The sequence below is a fragment of the Excalfactoria chinensis genome, chromosome 5 (genome assembly GCF_039878825.1).
Source record: "Excalfactoria chinensis isolate bCotChi1 chromosome 5, bCotChi1.hap2, whole genome shotgun sequence".
NCBI classification, from domain to species: Eukaryota; Metazoa; Chordata; class Aves; order Galliformes; family Phasianidae; genus Excalfactoria; species Excalfactoria chinensis.
Genome location: NC_092829.1, coordinates 20,087,697 through 20,109,436, shown reverse-complemented (window position 1 = coordinate 20,109,436; position 21,740 = coordinate 20,087,697). Strand labels below are relative to the sequence as shown.

General features: G+C 44.7%; 1 protein-coding gene across 3 annotated transcripts in view; it reads left to right on the top strand.

Moving 5' to 3' along the window:
• ESRRB (estrogen related receptor beta) overlaps nt 1–21,740 on the top strand; it is a 153,737-nt gene that overhangs the window by 65,053 nt on the left and 66,944 nt on the right. Inside the window, exon 1 of one of the 3 annotated variants that reach the window (XM_072338270.1) lies at nt 13,112–13,221. The exons of the other annotated variants lie outside the window; for them this stretch is intronic. Coding sequence (XP_072194371.1) covers nt 13,172–13,221 — 50 coding nt within the window. The 5' untranslated portion in view covers nt 13,112–13,171. Of the gene's footprint in view, nt 1–13,111; nt 13,222–21,740 lie in introns of those variants that run through there. 3 annotated transcript variants of the gene reach the window in all.

Genomic DNA, 21,740 nt, shown 5'->3' with positions numbered 1-21,740 from the left:
AGGAGTGTTGCTTCTGAGTGTGTCATGTGAGTCATAAGGTTCTTCTGCATGCCAGTGAGTGGAGGAAGAGGTGCTGTGGGGGCCCTGTGTTCCAAAACAGTTGTCTCATTGACAAAACCAGGCAACGCTAGTGCCTAAAAACTTGGGCATAACTGTTTTGTAAACAATCTTAAGGCATCTTTGCGCACCAAGTATGCTGCCTTCTGGAAACAGCTTAGGACAGAGCAGGGGAAATGAGCCTGGAAAAAAAACAACGAAAAAAAACAACCAAAGCTGATGTTCCTTACCCCACTGTGGCTGTGCAGATGTAAGGTCAGGCTTGGGATCTGCAAAAGAACTGCATGTGCCCAGATAGTGCGATCCTGACTGTGTGCAGGGGCAGGCAAGCAGCATTCTTGTTCTTTACAGACTTCTCAGGCAGAAAATGTTTATTTGTGGCTCTGGATCTGGGATCTTGGAGAAAAGACTAAAAGTGACTTAACCTCCAGTGTGAAAAAATCACATGGCTGAGCAGAACACAGAGGACAGATGTGACAAAGATGTGACCTTGCCTGGACAGGATGGATGGAGAAAGAGAGGAGAGGTATAGGATCAGATTCATTAATTATTATTTATTATTAATCTTCTAATTCTTCCCTTGCTCGGATTCCAAGACTGTTAGAAGAAAATGCTCCTCTAGCTGTCTGGGTGAATCTGACATTAACTCTGTCTTCGAGATGGGGAGCACCCTCTGGCGGTTGAGGATAATCTGACATTTCCTGGGATTGACACCCATCAGCCCAGCAAGCTCCTGCCGTTAAATTCAGTAAGTGGCAGGGACTGGCTTTCTGTCATTGCTGGGATGGGTGTTTATGGTATGAATGCTTCCTCTGACCTTTCGACCCAGAAATCCAAGCTGAGCCCTCGGAAAGCCTTTTTGCTCTATGCAAACGGTGCAAGGTGTGTGCGCTGTCTCTCCCCCACTGTCAGGCAGAAGTTCTGGTCCAGCCTCATCCTGCTTATTCCTAGGCAGGCAAAGCAGTCCAAAAGCCAGCCCTGGGCATGCTGTTCCCTCAGTCTCTCCTCTTGAGCTGCATCCCAAAAAGTCCAGATCTTACATCCAAAGCTCTCCTCGGTCTAACTTGGCTGTTTTTGCTCTAAATTCTAAAGCCAGCACAGTACAGTTCATTGCAAGGAGCATAGCAATTCAGCTCAGACTTCCCTTCTCCTTCTCTAAGTGGATTAACAGGCTGAAGGGATCGTCTCAGCCTGCCTGACTCAATCTTCATTATCTAACATGTTTCACCAGCCGCAGTCACATTCTGGGTTGGAGAGCTGTTTGACAGGAGTGGGTTCTGGCCCCAGCATTGTGTAAGTGCTGCTGTGTCTTCCGAGAGGGTTTTCTTGACAGCGTGTCTCTGTGAGCTACCCTGGGAAGTAGGAACATGGGGCAGGAGTGCTGCAAGGTATGCATCCTTGCTGTATGCAGTGCTTGTTTTACAGTAACTAATTTGCATTCTCTGCTGACAGAGAGTTCTGAGCCCCTGTGTAACAAAGGTGCTGTACAAATGTCTGAAAACATTCTGGAGATGCACCAACACATTTTTTTTTTCCCCTGTATTTTCCTACTAACAGGATCTTGAGTATACTTGATTGTCCTTGAAACTTTTTTTAGCTGGCTATCACTTCTGGATACCCCTTCTTGGGTAACAAGCTAACAAGCTGTGTGCCAGAAAGTGACCACATCTCTGCCCCTTCTGTGCTGCTTTGTGGTAGTCATTTTAGAAGTGCTACTGTTTCCACTGTTCAGGGATCTTTTCTAAGGGAGGAAACAGTGTACTCTTAGGTCGTATCAATTTTAAAACCATTTAAACTACTGAACATCCAAACTATGTGTGCTCTCTTACTAGCACTCTCTACCTTATTAGGTACCTAAATGGGTTTAATTTCAATAGTAACGAGAGTCTTCTGCACTGGGTTAACCTATTTAAAATTATACCTTGAGTTATACTGCAGAAGCATCCTCATGCAAAGAAAGCCTGCCAGGAGGGGAGGTGAACAAACATTAGTGCCACTGGGGGAATTCTGTGCTTGGTAGTAAGAGGTGAAGCCACCTGTATGGAAAGAAGTCTGGGTGTGCCCTTCAGTGGGGAGGAGAGGCCTCCTTGCTGTCAAATGCATCTCAATGGGTGGAGATTAAGCCTTGTACTTCTGCAAAATTGAGACTGCGAAGGCACAGAGCATCCTACAGAAATTATTGTGACAGAAAGATCTCAATGGGAAGGAAATGTTCTCCTTATGTGTTTATAACCTGACACTTGCAGCTGGGGAATTTGGTGCGAGCACTCTGGGTCTACTGTGTTCCATCTCCCTTGGGGATGCAAGCTTCTCTAGAGCAGTTTCCCGTTAGGATTAAGTAGCTATCGAAACACTGTTAGATGTTCTTCCCAAAGTGAAGAAAACTGCATAAACCCTGAAAATGTAACCTGTCTCTGAATGCGCTGCAAAGGAAGTTCTCTTTGAAAGGCCAAATAGTACCCATTTTGCTGAAATAGGATCATTTTAATATTGCCCTCTGGAGGGACGCAGGCTGGGACAACAAACCTCTTCTATTTTACGTGTATTTATCAGAAATCATGTTGTTTTATGTGATGAGAGGAAGACTGAGGAGAAGTCTTAGAGTGAGGAACTTGCTCAAAACTCTCTCGCTTTGTGCGTAAGTGATGTTAAGACTCCTTGGATCACTGATCTTACCTTTTCAAAGGCTTTCCAAACCAGTCCAAGCATTCTGGAGGTACTTGACTGCCACAGCTGGCTTTGTAGTAGCTTCAGCAGCACAATACAAAGTACTGGTTTGAGACAGGAAGTGAGAGAGAAAATCAGTGCTAGGGAGTAATGCAAGATATACCTGGAGAGAAGTAGTGGGGAAAAAACTGGGAATGCTGAAAAAATGTCTAAAGCAGTAGTTCACTGTTAGCTCCTTTTCATCTTAATCTCTGGCATCTCATCAGTAATGAATAGCAGGAAGACGTGAATTGACATAACGTTAGGCTGTGCCACTCATACAAGTTCAGCTGCCATCAGTGATGCTTTCTGAAACATTTCTGCAGCACTTTTCAGCAGGAAATTCAGGTGGTGTTTGATAGTTTCAAGCCCTGATTTCCCTTTGTGGCTCTCTGACCAAGATCAGAAGAAGATAGTTGCCAGATGTGTCTGTTTCTGCAGCTCTTTTTCAGTTAGTACTGGAATATTGGTTCTGAATAATGAAGGGAATTTTATTGCTTTAGAGAGTAAGACCTCTTTTTCCTCCAGTTTAGGGAAACAATAAGGAACTATGTCAGGAAACACTGTACAGTACCTTGAAAAAGAATTCTCTATTTAGTTTTCCATGCTGACTCTCTCAATTCAGTTATTTCCTCCTCTTTAATATGCTGGTTTGTGTTTAGGATCTTTCTTTGAGCTGCAGATACAGCCTAGGCTGATGTGCTTTTTGTGCAGTAGGGATCTGGTTGCTTGTAACTTCAGGGTTAGTCTATCAGCTGTGGATTAAATTGAGGGTGTCTATTGGGATTTTCAGGTCTTGGTTTTCTCATTGGAGGTCCTTCCCTCAGACATGTCTGTTAAGCACTTGCTGAGTCCCTTGAGACACTTGATCTGTGTTTAAAGGGAAGCAGCTGAACCACAAGGAAAGAGAAACAGAAGTGCCTATATACTCAAGCACTGTTGCTCTGAAGGGATCTTACTGAAAGCTCTGCAGAGCTTGTATGGCATGGGGTGCCAGGGGCTCTCTGTGTGTCAGCAGAGACCTGTGTGATGGTGCTCTTTCTGGCTTTTTCTGCTCTGGGAGATGGTTGATGTCTCCTACATGCTCCGGACATGAATTGTGTTTAGCCCTCCTGAGACCCAGGCCGGGAGAACCTCAGTAGGATTCCAAGCAGCATCCTGCTCCCTACTTCTCTTAACGCTTCCCCAGCGGATACACCTGCCCAGGGAGAACAGGAACTCCATAAATAAATAATCCCCTCTGTCTCTCCTGATCAGCCCAAGCAGCTGTGATTGCTCCTGAATGCCTGGGTTGCTTTCTTCTTAATGGCTTTTAAACCAATTTCACCCTCATCTGATGACCCAGCTTCTCCTCTGATTTTTGAAAGAACACTTTCTTCTTTTAGGGAGCAGGTTTTGGGGGGTGTTTAGGCTGTGCCAAGAGTTGTGGGTGAGGTGATATGGTAGCACTGCATATAAAGCTGCAGTATATTGTCTCCAGCGTGCTGCCCCACGGCTTATTTTGACAAACCTCTACAGGGCATCTCCTCAAGTATTGCAGCTGGCATCAACTCTTGTTTGAGATCACTGGGCATGTGTCATACTCATGGATGCCTCACAAATAAATAGGAGTATAATAACCCAGCAGCACTCTAAGTATACTGTAATTTTGGATGTGCTTTACTGTTGAAAGTAAGTTTGCACAAGTACTGTGCAAGAAAGAAATAGTTGTCCTTATGCAGCAAGTACTGGATGTGCTTCTGGGCTCCATGATATAAAAATGATGTTGAGATGCTTAAAGTGTCTGGAGGACAGCAATAAAGCTGGTAAAAGGGCTGGAAGGCATGCCCTATCACTTGGCTTGTTGAGTCTGAAGAAAAAGACCAACAGGTGACCTCATTGCTCGCAGCAACTTTTGGAGGACAGGAAGTGGAGAGGGAGGTGCTGGGCCATCACTGATGGCAAGACATGCAGAATAGCATGAAGGTGCTCCAGAAGAGGTTCAGACTAGACATGAGAAGAAATGTTCAGGTGGTCAAACATTAGAACAGGCTTTTCTAAAGAGGTGGTTAATGCCCTGTGCCTGTCTGTGTTCAAGAGAAATGTAGATAATGCCCTTAATAATCTGCTTTAGCTTTTGGTCATCCCTGAAGTACTAGAGCAGTTGCACTTGATGATCTTTGTGTGTCCCTTCCTAGTGAACTTTCCTGTTCTTTTCTACTGAACATGTGTCCATTTCTCCCCAGAGAGTGGGGAAAAAGCTTGGGAGCAAAAATTTAGAATGCAGTCTCTCGGTTACCTGTTCACCTGATCTACAGAATATCAGTAATGAGCATTTGACAGCTGGTCAAATAAGTGGGGCTTACACTGGTGTTCTTGTACTTTGTGTATATGGGCTGTAGTAGCTCTTAAAAAAAAAAAAGTTATCGCTGTGTACCAAGTATGTAATCAAACCTAAAGGTGCTTGGAATATAGCCCTGTACAAACCTGAAGATATTTGTTGCTCCTCTGATGGGTGTCACCTAGGTATGTCTATGTAGAAGCATTTTATATTTCCGGAAGTATTAGTACTGCCTCTGCAAGCAGAACACATGCTAGGCAGTAGGATGTGTGAGGCCTGTTCTATACAGTCTTATGCTGGTGGCCAGGTGTCTGTGGTATATACTAGCAAGGCCTTGTGCAGTGTTGCAAGTCACTGATGCTTTCCCATGGTGCTTGATTAACCAGTTTGTTTGTCCTCGTGAAATGAATGAGCCCCTAGAAACCTCTAGGTTTAAGAAAGGGGAGTGCTGGCCCCAGTCTGTATGGTTTCCAGAAGGAACCTGGTAACAACTCTGGAACTTATGTCTTGGCATAAAGCCTATCCTTTGCTGAGTTGCTAACCACACAAGTTATGAAATATTGCTACATGTTGATAAGCAAGGTCTAAAAGATGAATTAAGTTCTACTGATTTCAGCTGGCTGTAAATATTTAATGGAAGCTCAGTATGTTCAAGAGAGGAGCAAAGAGGTGGGCACTGGTAGTCCCTGATCACTACAATAAAAGTGCTCAAGAGATGAGTGAAAGACCAAAACTGAATTTTTCTTTGTAAGCACATTGGAGACCAAGGGGATCTGTTGCTAGGAAGCTGTAGCACCAAAGTCACCCTCAGACCACATGGGACTGAGATTTGAGTTTGCCTTAACAATGATTCTGAAAAGTAATTTTCTATAATGCTGCCACAAGAATGGCAAAGCTGGCAATGGAGAAAGGATGAAGGCATATTTGCTGAAATACACTGATTCATGCTCAAGTCCATCAGGAGATGGCTTTATTGCAGTCCACAACTTCTTCTGTGACTGGATCTCTGAGAAACTTGGAAGTCACCTCAATAGGACCTTTGCAAAGACATCTAGGGACTTGTATTTCCACACACAAGAGCAAGTGCTATCTTTTGAAGTGCACAGGGCTGCTTAGCAAAGCAGGGCTTCTCCTTACCTTTGCATAGAGAACCTTTCTTTCTGGTAATCAGCATGCATCTCTTTTTGACTGCTACCCTCTTGATCTTATATGTGCGTACATCACAGAGCTAAAGAAGATGAGTTCACATGGTCCTGAGTAGCCTTGTCACTCTTAAATGACGTTTAGGTATGTGTGGTATAGGTAAGAATTGGTTTTCTGTTTCTTTTTCAATTTCTTGTTTGAAAAAGTGTGTGTAACTGTGATCATTCCTGGTCTGAAGGCATAGTTGATGAATATTAATAGCTTGTTGACAAAAGCAGTGATTTCCTAGCATGCACTTCTCTGCAAGTACCTGAATGAGGTACTCCAAAGTTAAAAGTATGTTAAGCTTGGGATACCGTCTGTTGGCAAAGCAGTCTGATGAAATAAGAGCTGAGGGTGTGATGCATCATTACCAATTTGCTTTTGCTGAGAAAGTGAAATACTTGTTGTACAAGTAATAAATACACAAGAGGGAGTTGTGAAAAAAATCTATATTGTTCAAACACAAAAGTTGTACAGAACAGATCTTTGGAGTGGAGGTGTACTTAACTTATCCAAAGCAGAGGGGTCTTGTAGTTATTGCACTTCTCATATAGCTGTCAAAGGAAACTGGCCTTTGGCATGCCTGGCTTTAGGCAAAACCTGCATCTCCTTACTGTTAGAAACTGGAGTATTCTGGGACTGGAGGACCGGTAAGACAGTTGATCATATGATAATCTCTGCTTTATTTCCAGATTGTTTTCCATCAGATTTCCTAGGGTCACTTGAGACTTGCTGGTTTGTCTTGCTGTTAAATATTTCTACACAGATCCCTTGTCACTGAGCCCTTCTGTATTTGGCCTGGCTGATCATGTGAAGTTAACGTCTTCTGATGACCAAGGCTAGGTGGAAGTTCTGGCTGGGAAAAGAAAGCCTTTAATCCTTGTTCTCTTCATCCCACATACTCAGGGTGGAAACTATTCACTGGTTTGCTTTATAACTGCCTACATCACTCCCCAAAAGGACTGTGTTACTTTCACAGATAACCCAGCTAAGAAGAAATGGCACACATACCCACTGTTTTTTGTCACATTCAAACTGGAAAGCCTGGGCCATTGCAGCTGCTCCATTTTTGTTGCTGAGAAAAGTTATCTTGTGTGTGCTGAGGTTCCCGTTTCCATCACAGATTTGGAAAAATTATCTTTCTAGCAGCTGTAACTTGGAAACGTGTGCATTCTTTTTAAGCCCCTCTCCTTCTGGGCTGAGACATTCAGCAGTATCACTGCATAGGTGAACATGTTTGAATTCTTTCCTTGCTGTGTGCCAGTAAGTAACTGCTCTTCCTCTTGATGAGACAGCTATTTCTTGTGAGTAGTCCAGCAAGTAAGCTGGTACAGTGAATGCTGGGGTCCTGAAGTGGGTTAGGTTGCCCAAAACTGCAGAGAGAAGCAGCAAATATTCCTCTAATGTGGGAAGACTGAAAAAGCATTCTCAGGCACCTCCTGACCTCCCACCTTGGCCTTTTATTACAGAAGACTTTAAGGTAGTGCATTCAGATTGATTAAAGCCATTTGGTTTTGTCCCATCTTCCAGGATGAACTACCACACTGGAAAAGCCACTCTTGTCATGTCAGTAATAGCTAAGCAGAGGTGAGTTCAAAAATTTTGGAAGCCATGTGTTCCTTCCCTGCTCCTGGTATTATGCAAGCAAATAGCCCAGCTGCTGTCCTATGGGCACCTGGAATTATGGATGAAGAAGGGTTCATTTTTGCTTTGCTGCAATTTGGACGGAGTCCCGGAAACAGCTAGTAGATGATGTGTAGCTGTCAATATGAATAAAACCACTTTCCTGTCAATGTCTTGGTTATATTCTGCTTGGCCAAGGTAGTCCAGCTGAGGGTTACTGTAATACACATCACAGGATACAGATCAGCAACAGGTCAAAATTTGTAGCTTGGATGCAGGTCATCCAAGTCTGCAAGATCAACCTGCCTCTGTAATTACTTGTCTCTTTTGAGGAAGGTTGCTGGCTGCTTAGTTAAACAAGAGCTAGCTGAACTCTGGCCAAAGGAGTAGGTTGACAAAACATGTAATTAGATAAGTTGCATTATTTCTAAGAAGGGAGGTTAGAAGTCCATATCACATACATATGCCAACTAATGATGCAAGAAAGCATAAACCCAGTAAAAAGATTTCTTAAGTAAATTTCTTACTACATGCTCTTAAATCTAGAAAACTGTATATTTTTTTCCTGTTGTCTTTATTCTTTCCTATTTGATAGAATAAGAGTTACATGCTGTACATTTTGATGCCCTGTTTTAAATTCTGTAAAATTTAATGCAGCTTTGCCCTGGCAAAGCAGAACAGTAAGGGTTAAGTTATGTCATACATATGCAGACTTACTCTGAGCTGCTCAGGTTGATCTTAGGCAAGTCAGCCTCTATGATATAATTTGACATTCTATAGGTTGAGAATTACAACAAATGTTTCAGAGACTGGGTAATGCTTGAAGCATGTTTAAGGATGTTCAGATGAGCAGTTATTTAAATGAAATCTATTTCCTGTTTAAATAGATGTTGAGCTCTAGCAGTGATGGTGGTGATGTCTTTTAGATTGAGCATATCGTTCATAAAGCCATAAGGAATGTTTTGGGGAAAACAAAAATCAATACGGAGTTCAGTAGAGAATGACAAATTGCCTTTGGTGGAGACAGTGAACTGTTTTGTTACAGTGTAGTAAGGGAAGGTTGAATAGAGCTCTCAGATTAAGAAGTCTGTCTTGTCCTCAGGGAAAGAGTCCTGATCTGGAATGGGGAAGCAAGGGGATATATGTGAGAGTAGTGAGTGCCCACTGGTAATTACGCATCTATGCTCAGAGAACCCAGGTTTCTCTTCATGGTTACAAGCTTTACAAAGTAGAGGGTAGAGGGCATGCAACATGGTGACTTAAGCTGTGCTGTTGGCCTCTGTTGTGTGAAAGGGCTGTCTTCTCAATTCATCCCAATGTAACTGTTCAACCTAGCTGTAACTGTTGATCCTTTAAATGAGATGGGGTCTGGGAAAAGCCACTGGTTGTTGAGGTTTCTCTTTACCCAGCAGACAGGGCAGGATCGCATATACACAAGTGCATTTTGCTCAGCTTCACTCTCCTAAGAAGGTATGGTTTTTGCCCTGTGCAACACCTCATTAACTTCCTTATGAGAATACAATAATGGGGCTTTCATAAAAGGGAAAAAAACAAACCCCTCCCCCCCAAGTAGATATTATCTTCTGCTGTATTTTCCTTATTCACAAAAAACTAACCTTATCACCAAGTGCAATCAGGTTTGTTTGGCAAAAGATTTGTAGGTTGCTTCTGTATTAGTCCAAATGAAACTTCTGTCAGTCAATCAGTCATCTTCTTGGAAAGCTGATTGTTATTTCATGATAAAAGTTTTTAAAAAGTAAAAAGTTTATCCATTGCAAATTGCTCAGTCATTAAAGGATGGGAGAAAGTTTCTCAAGAAATTCTTAACCCATCATCTCTTGGAAGAGCCAGCAAAAGTACAAAAGACATCTTTTTGGGGAAGGGGAGATTGAGTATCTTAAAGAAGTTGTATTGCTGGAGCTCCATCTGCACGGTAACTGTGCTTTCTTCTAAGTTAACTCATGGAAAGTCATTGCTCCACGTTGGGGTCAGGTGAGAGAAGAACTGGGGACTTCCAAATCCAGTGGCTGCCTTATGATGATCACTCAACAGGTAGCATTTAGCTGAAGTGTGCTCTGTTTAGAGGCTGCAAACCAAGCTGGCTGGAGTGTGCCTGCCCCACTGGAAGGAGAGCAGCACTTGCAAGGTGGGATTCAGGCAGGCCAGCGAGGACTGTGCTTATAGGACAAGCTAACTTTGCTGTTGTGTGTGCAGTTCTACCTTGTATTTACCCAGACTGAGGCTTTTGAATCTGACAGCCAAATCTTAGTCTTTCTAAGCTTGTTCTGGCACATTCTTACAACACACGTTGGAAGAAGGGCCATCTCAAAATCAGTGTTTCCTTTAATCTTTGAAGGGAAGAGTGTTTGGCTAAAGCTGCGAGAACGGTGTGCAGAGGGGATGAAGCAGACTGAGATGGGGCCTCCTGAAGTTCCCAGATCAGCCTTCAGAACTCCTGTCCCATTCCTTGGGGAAGTTTACAGATCAGGCCCAGGCAAAAGTTGTTCCTTTATAGCTTTCAGAGAAAAGAAGCTGTGGCTCTGCTCAGCCCCCCCTGAGGTGGGGGAAGCTCCATTTGTTCACTTGCACTGGATCAGGAGAGATTAATGGTACGTTTCTGCACCAGTTTGTAAATACCCACCTTACCCAGGCAGTTCTGTCAGCAGCACTCCATTTCCAGAGTACAAACCCACCATTGTACAGCTGATATCAGCTAATTTGGCCCCATGGACCTTGTGCCAAGTGATCACATGGCTCCCTGCTTGCCTCACCTCAGCCTGGTTAAAACTTAAAGTGAAAAATTAAAACATCAGCTATTGAGAGAGCAGCAGCACCTGCCTGCCAGGCCATCCCCACTCTGCTTTCCTATTCACTGAGAGGCTGCAGCAGATCTAATTCTGCAAGGACAGTATGCAGACAGTAAGCATCTTTCCAGAGACAAATACTTTCACTCTAAATCGGCTCACTGCAAACACCCTGGCTGCTCTCGAGCCCTGCCCTGACCATGTGTGCCTCCTCCAGCGTCCCTTGCTATGTCAGGAATCCTCTTCATGGGGCAGTTAGGTCATCAGTAGGTCCCTATGAGCTCAGATCCCTGCAGGAGGAGATGCACTGGTGCTTGTTTCCTCCTCGTCTCTGGTTGCATTAGGGTTCTTCAGTGTGGTTGGTGAGATCCCTTCCTTGTAATCCTGGGCACTGCTACAGTTGCTCCCGAGCCCTTGTTTTCAGACTTGCAGTCAAAGCATTTTAGAGTTTTCACTGTGCCGATGTGTCACTTAGGAGTACAGAGGTGTATGTGTGTACAGTTCCTTTAACTCTGCTTCCAGGAAAGATGTATATTCTGAACTTTGTGTCACCTGCAACACTCAGGTAAGCAGATTTGGCTCTACTTTTAAAACTGTGGATGAGACTCTGCTGTCTCCTGTTTTCTAAGCTGTTTTCAGTGGTTTCTTCATGTGTCTTGTATTAAGGAAGATTGATCAGAACCCCACAGCTTGTCCCCACACAGTCAGGGGACACAGCAGGACCTGCCATGAGTCTCTGTGGTGTTTTTGCTGCATATTTCATAGCGGTTAAGATCTGTGTTAGAGAATCTGCTGAGAAAGTTGTGCTACCTTCAGCAAAGGAGGGGCTTGGGGTGAATTTGATTATTCCTCTTTTTCTCAGTATGGTCTGCTTCCTGAGATGGCTTCACCTAAGGTTTTCTTATGATATAGTGGTCCCACTGTAAACATGGCAATAAACACTGTGTTTCCCTCTTTTGCTGTGTAGCCCCTCCCATCTGGAAAGTTCTCAAGGATCATTGCTTCTCCTGCTGTGTTACACTCTTGTCTCAAAATAGATTGTGCCTTGTATTAAGGAGTATCCTTAATGCTCCAGCTTTTTTATTTGTCTGACACAGGAAAGTGAAGATGTATCCAGTTGTGTTTATTTCCCTTTTAGAAAAGCCTCTTTTTCTGGTTTGTGGGTGAAGGTTATTTTACTATATTTGAGCATGAGACACATAAGCATGAAGTAGAGGTGTAGGAGAGGAACACGGGAGGTTTGACTTTGGAAGTCAAAGTGCTGGAAGCAGTGACCGAAGTGACCCTGCAGGGTACCTCCACGTGAGACAGGCTTCCAGGACAAAGCTCTGGGCATGCAGCTGAGGTTTGTGTGCTTGTACGGGGAGGATTCTTCAGCTGGGAACAGGTCTGCTGCCGTAGGAAGGCAGTGAGGTTGCATGGGTGTGAAAACGTGTGTGGGGATTGTGAAAGCTCCATGATAGGGCAGCTGGTGTATACACAGCGCTTAGAAAAGTCTTTCATGAGGATTGTTTTGTGTTGGTTTTGATTGTAAACATTTCTGAGGGTCCTACAGGCGTGTGCGTGGTAATACGTGCTTTTATCCCGAACGTCCGATTCTGGTCTCGGTGCCGGGGTTTATTCCAGCACGCTCTCAGGCTGCACTGAAGCGACATCCGAACGGCACCGCTTTGAAACCGGCATCGGGCGCTCGTGTGCTGAGGACGCGGGGCTGTGCAGGCAGCTGTCAGCGTAGCGCGGGGCTGCGGCAGCGAGCCTCGGCCTGTGCGTGCGGAGCCGGGCCGGTGCGGCCGGCCGTGTGCGCTGCTGCCCGCGGGGGGCGCGTCCGCGGGAGGAACTGCGCCCGGGGCTCCGCCGCGCGGGGTTTCCCCTAACCCTAAACTCTGCGGCCGCCGCTCCCGGAGGGTGCGAGAGACACGGGCCGCGCGTGCCGCCGCTGCGCAGATTGCCGTGCCGGGGCCGAGCGGCGGGCTGTCATCGCGCGTCCCGGCGCTGTCGCCGTCCGGCCCGGGGCCGCCCGCGGGAACGCTGCACCCGCGAGGCCGGAGCGGGCCCCCCCCCCCCGGCCGTGCCTCCCCCAGCCGCGCTCCAAGCCCAGCCCCCGCGCGGGAGCCAATCGCCGCTCGTCCGTCTCCATCCATCTCCCGGTGTTAAAGCTACAGCGGGGCTCGGGGCGGCGAAATCCCCCGTGGCTGGGTCCTGCGCGCCGCCCGCCTCCCGCCGCTGCCAGTGTCCGGGCGCGGAGCGGAGCGCAGCGGAGCTGCCGGCCCGGCCCGTCCGCCTCTGCTCTGCCGCCGGGCTCGGCCGGTTTCCTGCTGCGGCTGCACGCCCGGCGCCCGAGTTGTCCTCTTGTTGTTTCCTTTTTTCTTTCTTTTATTTCTCTCTCTCTCTCTTTTTTTTTTTTTTTTTTTTTTTTTTTTTTTTTTTTTTTGTCCCCTCTTCATCTCCTCCAACCGGGAATGCTCAAAGTGGACTGATGGACATTTCCGAGCTGTGCATCTCTGACCCGCTCGGCTACCACAACCAGTGAGTGCGAAGCGTTCTGCCGCGCCGGGACTGGGCGAGCCGCGGGCGGGCACCGGCACCGCTGCCGGTGGGACGGGACGGGGCCGTGACCCGGCGCGCCTTTGCCTCGCCGCGGGGATAGGATAGGGAGGGTGCGGGCAGGTGCCGCGGGGGAGCGCCGGGAGTCGGTGCGCGGGGCCGACGCTTTATTTGCCCGTAACTTCTCCCTCTAACGCTTCATCTCCTAGGAACGGGCTGACGCTGAGCGCTGGCACTCCAGTCTGCGCAGTTGTACTTCCCGTCGGGGCTAGGATTTTTATTACGTGGGTTCTCAGGCGTCTGTAAGGAGATACGTGTACAGTTACAGAAAGTGGATCTGCTAAAATACTGTTGCGATTTTTTATCTTATTTTTTAAAGTACATTGTTGTAACAAAACTCGTATTTTGACCCGAAATCCGCTTCGGAAAAGGAGTTTCCCACAGTTCGCTCTGCGGGGTGCCTGCCCGGGGTGGCGGGGGGGAAAGCAGAGCAGCAGGGTTGGCGGCAGCATCCCAAGCCGGGACCGCTGGCAGCTAACTCAGCACCTGCCGCTGCTCTTTGTATCGTGCGCGGAGCGGTGCCCGATAACGCGGCGTTCAGAGCCGCGTTAACGTGTTAAGTTTGGTTTGATCCTTTCGGGGAAGTTAGGAAACAAGGCAGAATCTTCTCAGCGTTTGCATCCAGCTCACTGGAGTCGTTCAGTTCCATGTGCGTTTCTCCCCCCTGATAAATCTCCCCGAGCAGAGACCCCTTTTGTGTTTTCGTGTTAATCTCTGTGTCACCTACGCAGGTTCTGTGGTGTCATCGGGAGGGGGGTAGGGGCACTAGGAGCGAGGTCATTTGCCGGTTTCATTGTGTTTGTTTTAAGAACGCATCCTATTTAGTAAAATTGAAACGCACAAAACCAACCAAACCCGCAGTGATGCTGACCTCTCTTTCCTCATTACAGCGGTCCTTTATCAGTCTGTCTGTCTTGCTGATGTTGTCTGTCCTTATGCACGTTTCTCCCTAATTTAATCCCCCACTTCCAGCAGTTTCATTAAAATGTGACTTAGAATTGTTGATAGAAATTAATAGCCTAACCAGTGTGATTCTCTTTTCCCCACTGCTTCACTTGTGGCTGCTCCATTCTGAATTAAAAATAAACGAACAGTTTCTTGAGGGAAATTTATTCTGTGTGCTTCTGGGTGTCTTTTAATGTTAAGTCAAAAATACAAAGTGCATTTACCTTCATTCAAATAAACACCAGAACAAAATGCCACAGGTAAAAGGTATATCATTATCACTTGCTATAGTGTTTCTTAACTTTTTCCTTTTATTTGGAATTGAGAAAAGGAACTCCAACAGCATGAAAGCAGTAAGAATGGACCTGCACGTTGGATTGCTGTCCCTGTGCTGTCACCGGGGGCTCTCGGGCAGCTCCCAGCTCAGGAACAGTGCCCTGCTGCATTCCCAGCCCTTTGGCCACCCAGCAGGCAGGTGGGGGTGGCCCTGGGGAAGTGCTGCTGAGCTCCCACAGCTTTGCAGTCAGCGCACCTGCTCTTTACGATGAGAAACTGTCGTAGTGCTCGCAGTTGAGAGGAGTGCTTGACGTGGCTGTGTGTACCAGCTCGCTGCCATCCTAACACTGATGAGGGTCGGGGGAGGGAGACCAAGAAATACCATTTCAAATGCCTCAATCCATTTTTTATTTTGTTTTTTATTCAGAGGAGTGCTGTGACAGAGTGAGGAAGTATGGCTAAGTCCAGGAAAAGTTAGTGAGAGAAGGAAAAGGTGTGAGAAGCCCTAAACCATGGAAAAATTAAAGCGTGTGCAGCGTGTTGGTTATTGCTTGGGTTTACGTTCTGGTGCTGTTAGGGTTAGATTTTGGCTTGTGTTCTTGTTGCTAAGAATAAGAGTTGACCCAATATATACTTCTTGCGCTGCTTCTTCCTCTATTGTAACACAATTAATTATGAACGTTTTGGGTAAATACAGATATTGTAGTTGTGCTTGTATTGCTAGCTGGTTGTGTGAGCATGTCATCCTTTCTGTTCTGAGTGAGTCTTTCTAACTGTTAACCACTGGAAAAAAAAAATCATAGTTATTTTCTTTTTTAAAAAAAGCTTTTAAATATGTGGGCAGCATTTGTTGTCAAATTAAACCTTTATTTAAGAGTGATTTTTAAAACGTTGCAGGCTGCCTCTCCTTGTTTAGTTGCCTATTAAGCTATAGGAGAAAATAGGAAGGAGGATAGAATGTGGCTGGAGAAGGAGCTGTAGTCACTCAATATGGGATCCATACAGTTACCTGGAAACTGTATTTCACCTTGCAACTATGGAGAGAGACCATGACCAAGGCAAAGGAGAGGAAAGGTGACTCCATTCACCTTGGAGTTTAAGGGGATTCAATATTTGTAATGCACTCAAAAGTGAATGAAAATGAACAAGAGAAAGGAATTTGTTATTCCTCATCACACTCTTGAGGTTTTGGATTTGTCTTCCTGAAGCAGTGAAAGTTTCCTTTCCTCTGTCCATGTGTGCAGGTCTGAGCGACTGCATCAGGAACCGGGGACATTCCATTTGGTGGGCTAAGGGCTTTTCCTCAGCACAGAGCATTGCAGTGAGAGTAAGGAAATACTGATTCCTCATACTGACCCTCTGTTTTTGACCCTGTGCATTTTATGGCAGCGTTTGGTTTCTTGCACAAGAATCCGCTCTTTGGTGACCGCTTTCTACCTTTTGGTACTGACCTTTGGGAGAATTATTCCTGGGGTCGGTGATACAGCTCTGAGGGAGAACCTTTTGCGTGACTTCCAGTTGGGAAGCTAATGAAGGCAGTGATTTGTACCTGTGGTTCATCTCTCAGGTGAGACGTACGGCAAGAATACATCAGTTACACTGTACTGACGTCTGTCTGCAGTATAGCTGGAAGGGAGCACGCTTATGGGCACCAGGAACAGCACCCAGACAGACAAAATAGGTGATTATATTCACACTAATGTGTGTGCGTGTATAAATATTTATATGGAACTATATGCATGTTCGTAGGCACGATCACACTGAGTATCGGTATTGTGCATTTTTCATCTGCAAACCTGAGGCTGTTTCAAAGGGGGCAGCATTACTTTTATGTATTAACTTCCATGTCCCAGAGAATTTTTTCTGCCCAGCTGTAGCTGCCACAAGAAATACTGACAGGACCACAAAATTGCAATCTCCATTTCTAATTAATATTCTCCACGACAGGCAGAAACTGACCAAGTAACCATAATGAAGGGAAAATAAAGATCATTGGCAAATAAGGGCACGCTGCCAGATGCTGTGTCTCTTATACTGTTTCCTCTGATGTACAAGAAAGACACATGAGTCACTGATCTGATAAAAATGAAAATTATTTTATGGGTAGAAAGGAAAAGTTGAAAGGAATATCTGATATACCTTTCTATCCCTCTATCAAACATAACATTGGAATTTTAAGTCAATGAAACAGCAAATTCTGGATCCTGTAGCAGAGAATTGACAAAGTTGTTGTCACTGACTCTAATGCACAGACTGAGGAAATGTGACTTAATTTGAGAGGTTACTGGAAATGTCCGTATTCCCTGAATGGGAGGAAATCTGAGTCAGAGAAGCTGAATGCGCAGCGGTCTGGTCTGACTGTCTGAAAGTCTGGGGCAGGGAGGAGTTGCAAACTGGGAGAGCATGGGGAGGGAGTCGTGTGCTTTATTGACAGAGAAAACTGAAAAGCCTCTGCAAGGGAAGCAGCCTGATTGCTGGGTTCCTGACTATGCGCCCACTGCAAAATTGGGTCTTGGTGTACTGTGCGTATTGAGCATGAGGCTGATGGGGAAATTGGTATCTTTACGACATTTGTATTAACTTTTCCCTCCTTTTCCAATTCCACTTGTGAAAGTAAAGATGATCATTATCAATTATTGAGAAATATGGAAAGATCAATATATTTTAAAAAGTAGGGTGTTTTTTGTTTTTTGTTTTTTTTCATTGTATTGATTTGAAGTAATCAATAAATATTGCATTTAGCCTGAGAGGGGGAAAGACTTTGGAGAGATTGCATCAGAGAAAGTTGCTGTGACAGAGATTTCACATTCCTTTTTCTCCCTTTCCGAGGGATCGCTGTATCCCCAGTGCCCTTTTTGCTGCTGTTCCCCAGCCCCGTTTCAGCTCTGTTACCACTGCTCGCAATTTCTTATCATTTGAAATATCCTGTATTTTCCCAGTAATTTTAGCTCAGTAAGAAGTTCTGTGCGTTGTGTCAGTGTGTCTGTTTCCCAGATTTGCCAGGGCTCAAAGGACACAAGTGCTTTTACAGACTTAAAGAAGGGAGAAGAGCAAAGGCTTCAGCCTGAGACCGGCGGACATCACAGTTTTTGTTCTCAGTGCAGTAAAATTTCTTTGGAGTTTGAAATATTGAAGAGAATTTTAAATAGAGGAAGAAATTGTAAAAGTAAAATCACAGCTTGCATATAAATCCAAAATTCTGTTCCCAGCTTTTCCTTTTAATTCCTGTTCCTCAGGCTGAGAATCGAGGTTCATAGCGGCAGCCAGTGCTTCAAAGCAGTAGCTCTGCTGCAGACTGTGGAGACTGGGAAATTCTTCCCAGTACCACCTGTGTTTTATTCCATGGATCTCCTGCTGTTCACTTTACAGCCAGAGCAGTACAGATTTTTTAGTTTGTGCACTGAGAGGAAGGAAATGTAGCATCTGCCCGGACCCCAGCCTTGAGCTTTCTAGGTAGTGCGGCTATAGAAACTGGGGGGGTGGAAAAGCAGGTTAAGAGCTTCAGCGGAAACTTGCAAATTAGGTGGTTGGTTGTTTAGCAGTTGGACTTAACTAAGGTGATATTAGCAGTGCTTGTTTTTGGTGACCCTGCTGGAGATAGGAAAACCTTGATTTCTTTCTGCCATCCCTGTATCGGCTGCATTTGAGTTCTGGATGTAGTCATCCCTACGCAGCTTACATGTGCAAAATGCTTGGTGCCTGCCATCAGGAACAGAATTTAGTATTATTTATTACTAATTTTTATTGATCTGAGAAGTTTTGCTAAGGAATTAAACTGTTGTAGTGTACTCTGTTTCATCCTTGCTGCGTTGCCTCTCGCCAGCCTTGCCCTGTCCCCTTGGAGCAGTAGCGATGTCCACAGAACGCGCCTTGCAGCTGGAGCATGGCGTGCTTTGATTCTGCCCGTGAGCTTGGCTGCTGGCTGTGGCTGTCCAGGAGGAGAACGTGCCTGCTCAAGGTGGAACGCACTGTATAATAATATATTTGTCATGTTTGTAATTGCAAATGTAATTAGCAAACAAGCTCTGGGGGATTGAGGACTTGAAACTTTCACTGCACATCATTTGACCCTATCTTGACTAGATGGGAGCTTGTGCACTGCTGTTAACCCTTGCTGATCTTGCGAAAGAAATGCTCCTTTTTGTCTGACTGCAGCTAAGTTTGCTGTTTGGTAGGTGTCTTTTTGTCCCTTATTTTTATTTTTTTTGCTGTGAGCAGCTTCGTACCTACATTTGCTAATACCTTATTTTATTGTGATAGCAAGTGCTTGCGTTCCTCCTGCGGCACACGCACTAATATTTCCTGTCCTAGCACTTCTGACAGCCTGGAAAGCATTCAGCAATGCCCTTTGTGAAGAGCACTGTGTACCAGTAAGTGCTTTTGCATACTGAGCTGTTCAGTGCATCCCTATCACCACAGGCAACGTTACTATTCGGTGCCCCTTGCACTTCGCAAAGACAACTTGCGAAAGGCAGGTGGCAAGCTGTTATCACACAACCTGCGATGGCTCTGTATCCCTGCTGAGCTGGAATTTTCTTGCACTCCCTTTCTGAATGGGGGAGGAAAAAATGGATGAGAAGTCCTGTTTATTTTGTGGGATCCCAGCAAATCTCCACCTAGTCACCCTTCGTCTGACTTTCGTTGTCCTACAAAGAATATTCCTGCCCTGTAAAGGTTTAGCAAACAATGCAGACTCCATTCGTAAAATCACAAACTTGTGTGTACGTAAAGAAAAGAGGACACCTTTGCCTTTTCAGGCAAATGTCACCTCATTTCTTTTTCTTTTTCAAGATGGGACTTAAGTTGCAATAAAATGGTGATAATGGGACTGTCCTGGTTTTGGACACGGTTTTATTTATTCCTGTGTCGTTGTGTATGTGAAAGGAAGGAGATGTAGTGTAGACATTTTCATACAATTTTTTGCCATGGCTGTAAGGACATCTCACAAATCCTGTTGAAAGTTTAGAAGGAAAATGAAGTCTGTTCTAATTTGTTCTCGGTAGGGTAAGAGAAATTGATGAGAACCCTTTGCTTATGTCCAGATTTTCCTTTTCCTTTCCTGGAGATGATGTTGGATTTACCGTGTACTTAAGGGTCATATATTTTTCTTGAATTATGAAAGCCCATGTTGTGGAAGACTGAAGTGTGTCCAAAACCTCCAGCTTAGAGTATGCTGCATAACAAGAGACAATTTCTCATCGTAGCGCCTTTTGTTTTGAATTGATTGTCTGTGTTTTACTGCAGCTGTTTTTACCTGATGATTTCTTGTTGCTCTGTGCCTGCTCTCCTGAAAGGCTCCTTGTTGTAGGTACGGCATATTTAGAAGTGTTATTTTCTAATTTTTCCCCTTTTTCTCCCGGCACTTTAAAGTTCCCTTTAGTAATAACGGCCCTCAATCTCCGGTGATGGAGCCGTCATTGTGAACAATGCTGGTGAGTGTATTGTCTCGCTGTCCTTTCACTCAAGAGAAAGGTCAAAGGAACAGCTTTAAAAAAAAATAACGTTTAATTCTCCCGTTAGGATTTTGCATATAGAGATGATGGTTTTTTAGAACGTGCGAGCACCTGGGTCACAATAAGGCAGAAAGGTGATTTTTTCCGTGTTGCGGCTGGTGTGTTCTTAAAACCGTGCCGATGTGAGCAATCAGCAACCAGATTTCTTACCGACATTTACCTAATTTTGAGTATTAAAAAAAAAAAGAAAAGAAAAATGACTGCGGAATTATGGCTTGACAGATTTTATTCTTCTGAAGTCGCATGTGTAGTTTTTGTTTTCATTTGGTTGGTCTGACAGACCAACTTCCTCGTTCTCAGCAATGCTGTTTGTTCCCCGGCTATAAAAGGTATACCCACCTCAAGGAGATTTTCAGATTTGACAGCATAGCAATGGAGACCATAAAGCATTACTGATTTCAAGGACTTGATTTCAAATTCTTTTTGTTGCCCAGAACCAGAATCAACCTATGTATATTTTAATGTATGTGTTTCCTTTATCCTTTGCTTTTTATTTTTTAAACCAACAGTTGACTTATACAATAGTTTTGAGGGGTTGCGGTGTTTTTATTTTCATTTGTTTCTGGACCATGTATGGCAGGAGAATGTTATCTGGTTTTAAATGGTTCAGAAGGTGCTGCAGAGGAAGGAGTAAAAGAGATTTAATTATTTGGAACACAAATTCTGTTCTTCCATGGCCCTTTTTCAGACACGCAGGGTGCTGCTTCTACATTTTGCCTCTGAGTTTGATTCCATTTCTTTTAGTTGTTATATTTCTGTTGATAGAGGTTTTTAGGTCGTTTTTGTCAGCTGGAGGGGTAATGGTGCAGGGAGAAGCTGAAAACATTTTCCTGCAAAAGTAAAAGCATTGGTGCCTATTGCCCGACACAGTTTCTGATATCAGATTGATGGCAGTGCAGGGGTGTCTGGATGGAACAGAGCTCTTCATTTACCCGACTGTTGAGCAGTGAGGTGCTGTGAAACAGCAGTGCAGTGCCTAGGGACTGGGGCAGGGAGTGGGCGCAGCAGCTGGCACAGTCAACATAGGGAAATCCTGACGCGGGCATTTGTGTCTCAGTGCTTTGGCTTCATGAAGAATGTTAACTTTGCTTCTTAAGGCTTTTTTTGCCGTAACAGATAGTAGCAAATGTGACCTTTGGAAAATGACGGTTAAGTGTATTGATGTGTCTGTATGTATGTATTATTTACATAGATGTTGCCGAACGTGTCTCCCGCAGAATAATTGATGTGAGTTGTGTAGTGGCACCAAGCACACTGTAGAGGTCTAGAATGAGTCCAGCTATGACAGAAAGAGTTTTCTTACATACAGAGATCTGTAAGTGCATGGACGTATGTATATCCTGCTGTGTGTGTCCATGCTTGTTTTTTAAATAAATGTGCACACTGTAAGTTAACAGAAAAAAAGAGGTGTGTGAAGCATATAACTTATATATAGCATGTTCATTCTCCGTGTTGTTTCTCTCCAATAGTTATCTGTGCAAAGGCTCACATACGCCAGTCTTTCTGCACGTGGTTGTGTATTTGTGAGTAAATGCATAAAAATCAAGGATAGGTGTGTCTGTCTTCATCACAAGGTCATCCTGAGTATTGGTTAATTAAAGTTTGTGAATCTTTAGACAGCTTCACATGGAAGGTGTTCTAGAAAAGCAGAATGCCATCCAAGTATGTCGTACGCACCATTTGTGCCCAAAAATTTGGTGCTTTTGT